Source organism: Bombus huntii, chromosome 15, assembly GCF_024542735.1.
Source record: "Bombus huntii isolate Logan2020A chromosome 15, iyBomHunt1.1, whole genome shotgun sequence".
NCBI classification, from domain to species: domain Eukaryota; kingdom Metazoa; phylum Arthropoda; class Insecta; order Hymenoptera; family Apidae; genus Bombus; species Bombus huntii.
Window position 1 is genome coordinate 9,508,062 of NC_066252.1, and position 14,114 is coordinate 9,522,175.

A 14,114-nucleotide genomic window follows, 5' to 3' on the forward strand; every position below is an offset into this window, starting at 1 on the left:
TCTCGCGTATTTCTGTTCGCGTACGCTAGCCTCCATCTATCTCAAACATTTGTTATTTTCAGACAAAGGAGCCATTATCGTCTCGGATAACGATCGCTTTTCCATTAAAGGGCTCGAATTAACTTCTCGCCGATTAGTGTACGCGTTCGACTCGAAAGAAAGAAAAGTCAATTTCAGAAGAATCTTTAATCGAACTTATATCATTGCTAAAATAAATCACCCTTCCCGTCCTTATTCGTCAGACCTTCGAACGCCTTATTTCGTATACGAGAACGCCTCCCACAAGCCGAATCTCCCTCTGCCTCCTCTCCGTGGTAATTTCCATCGAACTACCAAGCCAAACAGCCTGTCCAATCAACCGCTCTAAACGAAATAAATCCAAAGAGACAAGCGCATACGGGCGAAACAAAACTGACACACGCTAGCTCGTAAAACCGCGTTCTTGGCAGCCGGTTTCCGACTAATAACGATAACGTGGCGAACGAAAAGATCGCTATTGGAAAATCCTTCGACCTCGTTCTCACGATGCCGGTTTGAACGGTAGACAGGAATTCTCGACGAAACGCGTACGTTTTCCAAGCGAAGCGAAATCCAGGGGACTGGTCGATCCGGTCAGCGGCCTTGCGGTGTTTTTCGAAACAATTAGCGCGAGCGATTTTTCGTACCTACGATGGAGATCGGTTCGCCAGGCCTGCGAATAACGAGATTTCGCGAGGTTCCCGATGGGAGAATATATGTGGAGGCCGGGGCGGCCAGGCCAGGGGGCAGCACGTTTCTCTCATTATGCTGGCCGCAGCCGCTCGAAATCCTAACTGTACAATGCACTCACCCCGCCCAAGGGGCCAGCATCCTCGACACGCTGCCGTGTGGACGTGGAACGCAGGAACGTGCTCGATTATTTCGCCGAGCCGAGAGGCAGCGTGCGAGAAGGTCGCAGACACGCCGAGCTACTAAGGGCCTCCTCTCGAATCGGTCATCTTGATTTACGACGTCGGAAGCGGTCGTAGATACCTCACGCACTCGCGCACTTGCGACGGTTGTTCGTTCTGTCTACCGGCCGGTGCTGCTGCACTCGGAAAAATCGGTCCGCTTCACCGCGTCCTGCGGACGCTTCGCGTTTTCATATTAGCATCGTGTGCGAGTGCGTTGACGCGCAACGAAAGGAGAAAATGAAGGGGCGTATAGAAGGTTTTAAGGGCTAGTCGTGGACGTAATTTCGGTTGAACGAGGTCGGATCGCTACTCGCACCTCGATATGCTTCTTCCATACGATTGATAATGGTCGACGATAGGACATAACGTAATTGGTAGCGTTAGTCCAATGGGTTGAACCTGCGGAGAAATAACATTGTACCTCCATCGATCTGAGACGTAGAACGAAGCTAAACTACCAGAATTACGAAAGGCTACCTCGGCTAATTGCGCGTAGCAAAAGATAATAAACTCTGCGACTTCGGTAGTAATCGTGGAGCAATAAAAGTCAATCGCCGGTGTAGCGAGGCCCGTGAGATTTATCCAGTTTTAAAAGTAAGAACGTTCCAACCTTTGGCCCCTTTTGCTCGCGTAAAGGAACCAAAGCGAAGGAAAAAATCAATCACGCGAGGAAAAAACAACACCTACAGCGATATTAGCCAAGACTGGAGCGGCACGCGGTGGATTCGAACCGATCGACGCCAAAAGGAGCCAGCTTCCGCTCTCGAACCGCCTAATTGGACCTCTATTCCAGCTCGTTGATCGTGATAATGACATTTACATAGGACCCGGTATCGGTTTACGGAACTGGTTCGGCCGCGAACTCGTTAACGAAACTAATCTCAATTAAGACTGAATCCGATAATGAGGTGGCTTAGTGTTGGCGTGCGCGCGCGTCAGCGCGCTAGCTTCACGTATACATGTACACAGGGCAAAGCAAAGCCCATCGACTTATCTAACTTTCACATTCCAGCGAGCGCGAAACGATTTGCCTTGGTGCTTTATTAACAGGCTTTAATTGCGAATGCAGCAACCCGCCGCCGTGTTTGGTGTCGATTAATCACATTTGTCAGGACAAGGCGCACTTCCTAGTGCATCGTATAACCCAACAGACCCGATAGAGTATCCCTGATATCCTTGTCGCGATGATACAGAGCCAGGTGCTTCTACCAACTAGCGCCTATCGTATAATCGCGATTGATCGATAATTAACAGCGGCTTCGGCCCGTTCCTTTCTTCTTTATCGGATTCAGCTAAAAATCTCTGCTTACTTTGCCTTATCTAAATGTCCGATTAGCCTTACCTCTGCTGTACAACGCCGTTTTTTAACGACATGTTTCGCGATAAACCTCTTCAACTTTTTTTCTAAAAAAAAAGAGGAAAAAAAAGTTCCTTACGTTTCTATGTGATAATAATAGAGAAATAGAAAACAATAAGTTGTTTGATAAAACTTAGCTACAACTATTTATACGTGTTCCGCGTACACTCGACACACAGCTATTTTAAGATCTTGATGTTTAAAACGTAGAACCAGTCTCCTTTTTTCGCTTAGTCCGCTAGAGTCTGCTCGGAACAAGAGTTTCTTCCAGTAACGATAAGGTAGTTTTTTGTAGCAAGTAACTTGTTCTAGTCCACCCATACAGGCCCACTCTTTGTTACCTCTACGTGTACTTCGATTTCTTGTACCCTTTAGATTGACCTTGTCGGATTAATTACTCCGTTACTCCACTGGTATTACATGTCTCGTTTCACGCGTGTCCATAGGAATTTATTTATTATCTGTAATATCACAAAGATATTCGATACCGAATTCCAGAAATTTCATATACATGCGTGTAATAATGCAGGGAACTGGTCGAAGAAATTAATGCTTCCGAGTATTTGAAATTCTCAGCCGACTTTATCAGAAATAAAATCGAAAATAACGTATCTTTAACATAAGCCGTCTTACATATCCTATTTATGATCTCGGTTGCATACAATGTAACCGTTATGCTTAACACAGTCAAGAAAGTCAGAGAAATTTTTCAACGATTAAGCGAATACAATCACGTCTAATCGCCACGTGTCGATAGCGAAAGAAGTCGAAGAAGTATCGCGACAAAAATGTTACCTAAACTGTCGTATTTACCGATCGAACGATATGTGCTATCGCGGATTAAACCTCGTCGCAAAGGAATCGATTTCTCTAATCCTCGCCGAATATAAATCCTTGGGATGGAAACCGCGCACCACCGGATTCGCTTTCGAGTCACGTCCGACGATCGTTGGAATCGATTCACTGACGCGTGCACGCCTTGACCGCAACACGGCGCAACATATCCGTAAGGCTGAGGAACAGAGCTCGCCTTAACCTAGGCGAAGCAAAAGGCAGTCAAGCAGTCGGACGCGCGAAGCGGAGAGGCAGGCTACGCCGGAGGCCGAAATGAAAGAGAAGGTGAACGCAAATACGGCGTAAATCACGCGTGGCACGCACACGAAATCAATCGAACCGGTGATCGAAGATCGTGGCCGAGCCAGTATCAATAACCCCAATCACCGGGTCGTTAGAGATGGCGGTCGGTCGGCCCTTAACGATGCAATTAGAGCGCACGAGGGTGCTCGAATTAGGGCTGATAAATGTCAGGAACGCCCCCGCGCCGCTCGCGTCGTTTCGCTCGCAATCAGAGGCGGACGAATTTATTCGGTACGTAGCCGCAATATACCGAGTCAGTCCGCGTCATTAATCCTCTGTCGCGCCGGTAATAAGCCCTTAATCTTCTGCGCAAGTTGGCTACCAGCGCGTACCGAGCACGATCTCGCGAGTTATACTTGCGAGTAGCCATCCAGTCTGTTCCCGTTCGCGTTCACGTTGTATTCCGTGAATGTCTAAGCTAGCTACGCTTCTCACGCGGTCTCCGCGCGATATTTACGACGAGAAAGACACTTTTCGCGCCGTCGCGATTAATAAAGCTAATTAATGCGGTTAATAAATATCGGCTTGACCGCGTTAAATCACACCGAAGGCCGGCCACCGGCTGGGATCGAGGCTTCTGAAGATTCTGAAACACGGGGCCGGTTGCCGATCAACCGTGGAATTTACCCTTCTTTTCTTTCTTTTCTCCTTCGTATCTTTGACGTTCTTTCTTCGTGCCCCTCCGCTTTTTTTCAGACGCTTCGGATGCTCCTCGATCGCGCCAGCTTGATCGAGTGTAGGAAGATGATTTATCGGTGGATCGCAGGGAACTTTTCCAGAGCTTCGAGCGTACATTGTTTCTGTTGCTGCTGCGCGTCGAGCGAGTATACACGCAGATTCAACTCCGGAGAGTTCGCATATGGCTAAAATCGCGCGTTAAATTACTTTCTCGTTAAAGTATTAAATGCTTTTACTTGGGTTGTCTTCTCAAGAACCTAAATTTAACAAGGATCCGCGAAAATCGACGAGAAATTTACGGGAAGGATGGACGCTGCTGACTGCGAGTTTGCATCTGTAGCCACGTCCGGCAATCTTCGATTTTAATTCGTTTAAATACACCGTAAAAAGCGTCGATTTATTTCGAAAGAAATATTCTTTAGCGAAGGTGAAAGTTCGAGGTTCGTCCACGGTGTCGTGTAAATCATTCGACCAGCAAGGAAATAAAAGAACGGAAACCTCTCCCCTTCCTCCCGCCCTCTCTGTTTCGTTCGACATTTCTAGACAATTTTCAGACGCCTCTCTTCGATCCGCTAAGTCTTCATTTTTCCTCCGGAATCTTCCATTTATAATTCGAAATTAATAAAACGCAGTCTGCGTTGTCGAACCGACGCCAAATTCGGCCCTATAATTGGAATTTTACTTAGACGAGAGCAAAATTTATCCGTCCTTTGTCTGTTCGCCATACCTGGACCCTGAGAATGATTTGAGATATATTAGCCACAAGGTATCTTCATTTTCCTATTCTAATTTATCTTCGTCACTTGGAAGCCCATTGCGAGAAGATAAAAGAATGTATCAAAAAGCCGAAGACAATTCTTCTTAGCCACTAGCGTACGATAAGACAGTCGGTCAAATGCTAGCCGACATCCCAGCTGGGATTTCCATTACGCATTCGTCATCGTCAAGCAGTTAAAATAAACAGGCAAACAACAACAAGATACGAAAATATATTCATGCAACAAAAGCAAAGACCTAAGGCACGCAGTGGTAGCCGGAGGTTCGATGCCAGCGAAATCGCGGCTCGTAATCGTTGGCTGGTGAGTCTATACTATAACCTTGACGTGACCTTCCTTTGAATCGAATGACCCTGACAAGCGCACCGGACCCAGCGGGGGCCGGGCAACGTTCCCTATTTCGCGGCGCGGACGCCTGCGATGAGTCCATCCCATTACGGGATGCGGTGGAAGGGCATTAAAGCCGGATTTAATGAGCGGTTTCGCCTTTCGGTTGGCGCGATACGCGCGCCGATTCCACGTCGTAATTGGTATAATTGGCGTTGGTCGATCGGTGACCGGGCTGCTCGTTTCAAGGGTCGTCGCCTTTGGCTGCGCCAAATTCAATCGGTGCGCTCGGTCTTCGCTGCGTCCGGTCCCATTATTTTCGCGGCTTTGATCGATCTCGCCGGGACACTTTAGCCTCGAAACTGGGTTACAACAACCGCGTTCCCCTATCTGAAATTTTAGCCTTTCAAGTCCCAGCTCGTTTCGTAAACCCGGCGACTAATTTTCCTGGATTTTCGTTGTCCCGAGATTTTATTTCGCAGCTGCTGATTCTGTAGCGGCACGGACGAAAATCTTTCGACCAGGATAAAAATAGATTCACCGAGAATAACATTTTCCACGGACCTGGAACGACCTGGTTACAGATTTGGAATAAAGTTGCTCTAAATTCTTTCTGCAACGGGAATAGTCCGCGTAAGACCCAAGTCCATTGTCGGAAATATTAATGTTTTTCGTTGTTGGTATCGAACGATTGGAGCACTCGGCTCGGTTACACGGCAAAGGGACAAATAAAAGAACAAGGCCCGATGTTACTTTCATTCGTTGCTGTGAGCCGCGCTCGTGGGCAACTCTTATTTCACAATCGAACTATAAGATCGTGATCTCGCGCGGCTCTCATTCGACTTTCCATTTCGTTCGATACACCGCGTACATAATACATTACCCTGTTGCTTGTTCGCCGCTTTTAAGGCGCTGATTATGCATGCGTTCGGATATTTATGTGCCGCGGGAACTTCGGCCGATTTTTATTTTTGTCCGACGTTAATCACACCCGGCTGAGGACGACCAACCAAAAGATTTATGAGATTTCGTGGCGCGGAGCCACGGAGAGCCGCCGATCCTCTTTTTTTCTCTCAGCCTCGCTCGAATCTGATTTAAAATTGTCGGAATTATCGAGCAACGAAACAAATTTCACTTTGCGCTTCGATAAATATTTCTCGTGCGATGAGATTTTTCGCGGAGATCGTTCGTTTTAAAAGCGTCGCGCTTCTAATTCGATCCTCGAAATCTTAAACAGGACCGGAGAAAGAAAGACAGGCTGGACTATAAGTTGAATAATCGATTATATTTGGTAAAACATTTACAAGGTAATAAGACTTTTTTTTTTTGTTCATTTAACGTTACATTTACAGGCAAGGCATCATCAAAGACCGTACCAACTCTACAATAATCGTAATAATTGTATAATGTTTACTTATAAGAAAGTATGTACCATCAAATTATCTTTATCGTTACTATCGATATTAATATTACGGTAGGTAGTACTACTCTTATTAATTCTTTCTCAGGAACAAATACATATTCTTTTTTTTCTTTTCAATATATTTATATATTTATATATATACCATTTTTTTTTTTTGTTGCTTTAATCTTTAATCAATATACATCAATTCGCGATTACATTGAACGGTGTTAGAACTGCACCCCGTGTAGGCAAATAAGATTATTTCGACACGTTGTTCGAAGTGTGCCTGCACGCGTTCGTAGACGATCGAACGAACAAACAAATTATACGTGTTACATGTATATATAGAATATGTACGTGTATGCATACGAAAATGAAAAAGAAGATGAGAGATAAATGAAACCGTAAATGTGTGTTTGTATTGTTTCTTCCTTCCAAGTTTCTCGCTACTTTCTTCGTCTTTCCCTTTTCCTTTCGATCGCATGCCGGGCGTATCGTTGACTCGATGCTCTTTTCCCTGCGTGAACGATTCGATCTACTACGTTTTAATGGAATCGTAGTTGCGATCCGTCTTCGAATAGACTTCGATCGATTTCAGTTTCCCTTTCGATGATCCTCGTCGAGTGGAACTACGGAGGGTTTGGTCAGTCGCGGAGGAAATCGAACCGAACTCGCTGTACCGTGTTAATTATAGACGATTTTAATCGAAACAAGACGAGCAATGATTTTGAAACGGTCGTATTCGAGGCTAGAAGTAAGACTTTCGTGTCGGTAGATCGACGTAGAAAGAACAACGATCGTTATTCAAACTTAACCGAACGCAATCCAATTTCTTTGATTAAAGGATAATTGAATCACATACAAGATGGAAATCTATTTAAATTAAATATAATTCAGCTGTAATTACAATTAGTTTCCATCGAGTTTCGTTTAAAATTGCATTTATTCTATATAACGGAACAATTTCCAGCTAACTCGTTCTAATCACGATGATAAAAAGAATACCGTACGTATTACGACAACTATAAAAGCGTTTCATTTCTTCCTATGTTCGATCGAAAAATCGTTCGGAATCTATTATAATTCAACTGCACCGAGTTAAATAAGTTTCTTTAATTCTCCTTTTCGATTAAATTCGATTCGATCGTGGCGCGACTAACCGTAGAAACCGTGATGCAAAACGGAATTATCGTGGCGTGTTCGTGTAGATGCACGCGGTCCCATTACACACGGAACAAGTGTACAAGTCTGAGAGACACGGATCTAACGCGGTACAACTATCCTGTATGATACGACGATCCTAACGATTATTACATTTCTCGAAGAGGAGACGTTCGAATGAAAGGAGGCGTTCCACGGTGCCGCGAAGCGAAGTCTACTTTATGCTCACACGGAAAGAGACAGACAGACGGACAGACAGACAGACAGACTGGCAGGCAGGCAGGCAGGCAGACAGAGACAGAGAAAAAGAGTAGCACTTGTGTGTTTGTAGAGAACTATTGCACTATACAGATTCACGATACTTGCTCGATTAACTAGGCAGCGGCAGCGTTTCGTCGAGATTCCACAAACGAGACACGTTCGATGGTGGGCTCTCGTAGCGTTTCGAATCACTTCGAACGTGTGACGAAAGTTTTCGATCGTTTCAAACGTTGCCGAAACGTAGCTTGGAAATTATTCGGGAAAGTTTGGAGAATACTATTTATTTATCGATAGAAATCTGCCGGCTTTCGGGATCAACTGGAATTTTTATACGAATTTTCCGAAGGTTGTCGTACACGGTAAAGTGACTTTTCCGATCGTTCGTCTTGTTCAGTCATAAAATGTAGAGAAGAAAGAGTTAAGGTGTCGATTCGTATTTATTTTGTAATATTCGAGTTACTTCTACTACTCTTATCCTCTCGGTAACAATAAATTTTCAAATATCCGCTACTTTGTCTTTTCCAACAACTGAATTATTCGATAGCAGCATATAAATTGCGTTTATGTGCTCGATCTATTTGCTTATGGCTTATAATATTGCACTATACAAATTATCGTCGAAATGTATATGAAATAAATAAAGTTTAATCAAACTATATACACATTAGATAACAATCTTTGCAAGACACAAAAGAATAAAATCATAAGACAAAGTTCTTCAACACCGAATTCATTTATTACATAGACTTGTAACATTTAAACGATTCAAAATTTACAGATTCTTTGAAACTCTCGTTCCAATTTTCCAAATCTTTCGAAATGAGATCTTGATCTCCTCCAAGATTTCAAATATTTTCCAATTCCTAGTACCTTAGGAACTTTCGAAGTTCCATGTACTTCGACCGAAAATTAGTAGAATTTCAAATAGACCGTCAAATCTTCCAAACCATTCGACTTCTCGCTGGTTCTCTAAAGCCTTCCCATTTTCAGCAACGTTCGATTCGGTTCCAGTGTACGATTGATCGAATTACTCGAACAATTAGCAACCCGCTTGTTTCTACAGATATTCCAAACGGAGCGATCGCCGACCGATGGGACAAGTTGAAAACGAGTATACGTTCGTTTGTCGAGAGACGAAAGCAATTGAATGCGCGATCGAATTCAATGATAACGGTGGTTGTCGAAACGGAGAAGGGAAAAGGAAGTACGACATCGTGTACAGGGGTCGGTTGATTGTAAAACAGTCGGAGAGTCGTTCGTCGACCCTTTCCTTCCCTCCAATTGTTCATTCATCCCTGCCGATGGAATGTTTCTCCGTGTCATTCTCAAGCTCGAGTTCACGGCGTCACGGCCATCAATCATCCGTAAAATATATTTTACAATGGTACATATACATTTATATATATATGGATTTATATGTATAATAATAATTAATTAATTAATAATAATATATTCTCTCTTCGTATCCCGTTAAAAAGCAATTCACATTTTCGAAATTTTCTTTCATCTCTCGATTTCTCCGTCGTCGCGTCGCGATACGACTTTTATAAACTATGTACAAAAAAAAAAAAAAAAAAAGAGAAAAATAACGACAGAATCGAATTAACGCGCGAAGACCGTTAGCGATAAACTAGAAAGACTCTTCTAGAAAGAAGCTTCCCTTTCGAATCGTCGGTTCGAGGGTAACCATGGAAAATCGTAATCATGATGATAACGTAGAACATAATGAAACGTAATAGTGAGCGAATAGCGATAGGCAGACGCAACGAAATCGATAGAATCGCTAAGAATAATGCTTACGTGGCGGAAGATATCGGATGTGGCGCAGAATCTTTCTTTTCTTTTCTCTTCTTCTTATTTCCTCGTAAACACATTAGAACGACTCGTTGGCCCAACGATAAAACAACGGTTTTGCCTTACAAGAAAGTAAAACGGAGACAAAATAAAGAAAAAGTAGAGAGAAGAAGGAATAAACGCGTGTCTATATAGCCCTACATGTATCATCGTATAATGATAATGATAATGATAATGATAATAATAATAATAATAATAATAATAATAATAATAATAATAATAATAATAATAATAATAAACAGTGTTCTTTGGTAACACAGTGATGCGTCCGGAGACCACGAATACGATTTCAACGTATTGTCCGATCGTGACAAGGTGGTCCCGAAAAATATATGCAGCGTTGGTCGAGGATCGTAATTTTGAATATCTTTTTATGATAAAGCGCATTAAACTCCAAGTACTTGTTGTTTTCGCAGGCGCTTCTATCTTTGAAGGAAAAGTTTCAGAGGTACGAATAAAATTCCATAATAGATACAAATATTTCAACACGTTTTTTCATGGATCAGAGACGAACCGTTTACAAATGTCGTAGAATGTTTCGACTATTTAAAAATCATATATACAATCGTATTTCCAATGCAAGGGATAAAAATACATCGAAATTTTCTATCGCGAAGTACGTTTACCGCGTTCGAAGCGAAGTCGAAAGAGCCTCGAAAATCTTTTCCTTGAAAGCCAAGTTTCAAACAAGAGTGGTCACTTTGCCAATAAAATTCTTAGAAATCCCCAAGCCAATCTGCACGATTCAAGTACTATGCTTTCAGCCAGTGCACGATTCCTGTGTACGATTAATCGTCTCGATCCACTGACCGTTTTCTCGCGTAACAAAGCATGGCCTGCATCTTGTCCCGCGACCTAATGTAGTACACACGTTTACTCGCGCGGACGTACATGTAGTTACGCTTGGGCTCTATGTACACGTAAAGACTGGAGCGTTCTTCTTCGTTTTCAGGCTACTCGCGTCTCCCCGACTTCTCATCTTTCATTCCCGTAATTATGCTACGTGATCCTGTTTCTTTCACGTTCATTCGTATGTACATAACGACGTCCTCGGGTAAACGACAATGGCGACGTTTGATAAGTTACACGATAGACGTTCGAAGCAGCGAGCTTTGATCGATCGAACAAAAACGGCAACTTCGAACGTACAAAAGCGGTAGTTGCGATCGGGGATCGATTCGCGTGGCTAGCGGAATTACTCTAAAAAGATACGCCAGTACTTTCGAGTAACGATCGATCGATTCTTCCGCCGGGTCGCTCTTCGTCTCAAAGCCTCTTCCATGCATTCTCGCACGCACGCACGCACGCAACACGCATCGTCTCATATTCTCTTAAGCTTAAGCTTATCGATAGTTAAGTAAATATCTGTAAATCCTCTCTATGTACACCCTGTTTGAATAGTTCCCTTAAACCTAGCCCTAGAAGAACCGCGTGTTTTCCGGCGATCCCCTCGCTTCGCGCTTGGAACTCTGTTCTTTTCCACGAATAAAATTCGTTTCCGCTTCGTCATATCGATCCAGATGGACGTCCCTCGTTATTCTTTCGAGGCGTTACAGTCTGCAGAAGAAGCTAACCGCTGTCATGCTCGAACGATAGGAAATTCTATCATCCGACGTCCTCCGGTGTAAATTTCGCCGGGTTGCATCGTACGTTGCTTCCTCGGGGCGATCTGTTCTCGGGAATCGTGTTTCCCAGTGGTGGATAACGGAATCTCGTTACCAACAGTCGGTAATTTCCACTTAGAGCAAGGTAAACGGGCTTCGTTCGTATGCGGGCATTCGAGTCTCCGGATTCGAGGATCGACCGTTTAGTCGGTGTATTCGCGTTGCATGGCAGTCTGGTTCCTCGTTAGGAAAGACTTACGAGCCGAGCTGTTGGCCACTGGCTACGTAAATGTAACTCTATGGTTGTTGAAGCAACAGCTGCTCCAGTTCATCGGCAGATCTCAGGAGGAACGCTGCCGATTCTCGATATCCAGTGATCAATTGCCTGACGGCGGTCATCTCCGTTGCGTTTAACTTGTGACTGAGAAGCGGCTTCGTGTTCTTCATGCTCAGATCCGTCGGTCCTGGAAAAGTAATCACGGTTTGAAGAGAGGTTTCATCGTTTCTATCGCGGTGGGCTTTAAGCGTATTTTCAAGCGAACATCGTCCAATTTACGACACATCGACTGGTATTCGAATTGATCCTTTCGCCACGGTATCTTCGGAATTGAAAGCGTTCTCGATATACACTTAGACCATAGAATCGGCTTTTCTTAATACATTCTGTTAATCTACGTTATAAAGCATATATATATATGCAGACCACGCGGCAAACGAATTAAAACGTTATAACGTAATGATATATGAACGATTTGGTGAAGAGAAAAGAGAACAGACCTTTTTCTACTATATCACAGTTTCGTTCTAAGCAACGAATAAATAAACGTTTCCTTTTCTATTATAATCTCGACGTGTAATCATTTGGAAAGCTACGCGTACACATCTTTCGAATTTACTACTGGAAAATCTGCACCGACCGGATTATCTACTACCGTATTATATACAAACGAAAGCAAAAAGAAACATCCCATTCATTCTGCGGATCATCGAACAGAGAGAAATAGGCAACGCGTTAAAACAACTTGTCGAAAGAACGCGTATCTTTCCGAGATTAAGTTCGATCTGTTCTGTACGAGCGATGCCTGCTGATGAAACTCGTGCAGCACGTGACCGAATTCTCTGTCGGTAGAAGCTGAACGAGATCTCCCGATCTCGTCACGAATGCTTCGCGATTACTCGAATCTCGTATACGCGAACAGCGGAATATATAGCGGAACGAAAATAAAATGGAACAAGCGCAGCATAAGCAAACTCATAAGAACACCGATAAGCAATATTACTTTGTGTACCGTTGCTCAATAGACCCGACGTGAAGCTCTGCGTGGGGTAGAGGCCTGCTGACAAGGTTGGCGGCACTGTGGTCGGTCCAGCTCGCTGGAACGCTTGGCTGAAGTTTGGTCTGTACATCGCCGTCGGTGCACCGCCGCTGGCAACACCGTTAACCGTCGACGAGCTGACTATCGTCGCCTGGCTGAAAAACGCGAGCGAGATTCGTGTTAACGATAACGCCATGTAGCATTGATTAGCTCCGCCCGATTCCGCCTCCGGTCTCTCTTTTAGTTTCGTTCCATGATCTTTGACCGTCTACGAGACGTTTTATCTGCGAGCTCCTTCCTTCGCCGCGGCTAACTCGGCTCTCGCTGTGAATGAGAGATCGTCGATCGCGGAGTGAGAATGGGCGGTCGAGCCACCGATTACGACAGGAGAACGTGCTTTTTTTCATAGCGATCGAACGTCGTGTCGACGCGCGAGCTCGAGGCGTGTAACGATCCAGTGTTGTGGAAGACATTTTACATCCACGTTGCTCTTATGGTTTCTATTCGTATTTCTTTTACTACGACGAACCGAAAATGTGACGTTACAGAGGAGAGAAATATTTATTCGCCTTTCTTCTAATTTAATACGAAAGCCAGGACTGAAATTTTACTTACTTAACTAATTATACTAAGTTAAGCTATTTTTAGCCGAGAGGAAAGGATAACTGTGTCTACTGAAATCCTTTTACTTGAAATCGAATTTCTCACTGATCTAAATCCGGTCACCTCGTCTAGACGCTATCTTCATTTTTATAAAATCCAGCATCACGGTTCACTTTAGACGTATTCTCGCAAACTTAAAGCCATTGTCTATCTTTGTAGCGATGTAATTGACGCGAAGTTGAATTACCGGACCAAATAATATGATTTAGTCGTTTGAAGTTTCCCGTTTATTCCATTTTTCAACGTATTTAACTTCGATTAATGAAGCATATTTGATCCGACGTGATATATTTGACGTTTGAAGGTACCACGATTTCTCGGGAGAAAATTTCCTATTACGAAACGTATCGAAAATTCGATGCATAATTTTATAAAGATTCGGTAGAAACGCTACAAAGAGAAGAGTAACTTTCAATTCGTAATCTACAGATTTCTCCAAAACCGTAACTGCTTGAATTTTTTGTCAAGATGAAAATATCTTCGTAGCGTGAACGAAGATTCCGTAGCCTTGGTAGAGTTCGCTCTATCAGTATGTTCTAAAAATGATATTAGTATCTTCTATTTATTAGTCAACGATTTAATAAATTACGCTTTTTAGAAATTAAACGATTATAAATTCAATTACAGCTACTAAGCAAACTGA

General features: G+C 43.4%; 2 protein-coding genes and 1 long non-coding RNA gene across 7 annotated transcripts in view; 1 reads left to right on the forward strand and 2 right to left on the reverse strand.

Annotated features, from left to right (window-relative positions):
- Nucleotides 1–850, reverse strand: part of LOC126873935 (uncharacterized) — a 79,933-nt gene extending 79,083 nt beyond the window's left edge. The window contains exon 1 of the mRNA XM_050635332.1: nucleotides 830–850. The gene's annotated coding sequence lies outside the window, so the exon portion shown is untranslated. The remainder of the gene's footprint in view (nucleotides 1–829) is intronic.
- Nucleotides 1–14,114, forward strand: part of LOC126873943 (uncharacterized) — a 103,984-nt gene that overhangs the window by 85,153 nt on the left and 4,717 nt on the right. The window lies entirely within an intron of this gene.
- LOC126873938 (nucleolar protein 4-like) overlaps nucleotides 6,472–14,114 on the reverse strand; it is a 96,594-nt gene continuing 88,951 nt past the window's right edge. For 2 of the 3 annotated variants that reach the window (XM_050635334.1, XM_050635337.1), the window contains 2 exons: nucleotides 12,773–12,963; nucleotides 6,472–11,956 (listed from right to left, as the gene is read on the reverse strand). In XM_050635334.1, coding sequence (XP_050491291.1) covers nucleotides 11,790–11,956; nucleotides 12,773–12,963 — 358 coding nt within the window. In that variant the 3' untranslated portion in view covers nucleotides 6,472–11,789. The remainder of the gene's footprint in view (nucleotides 11,957–12,772; nucleotides 12,964–14,114) is intronic. The other variant, XM_050635335.1, reaches the window with a different exon arrangement.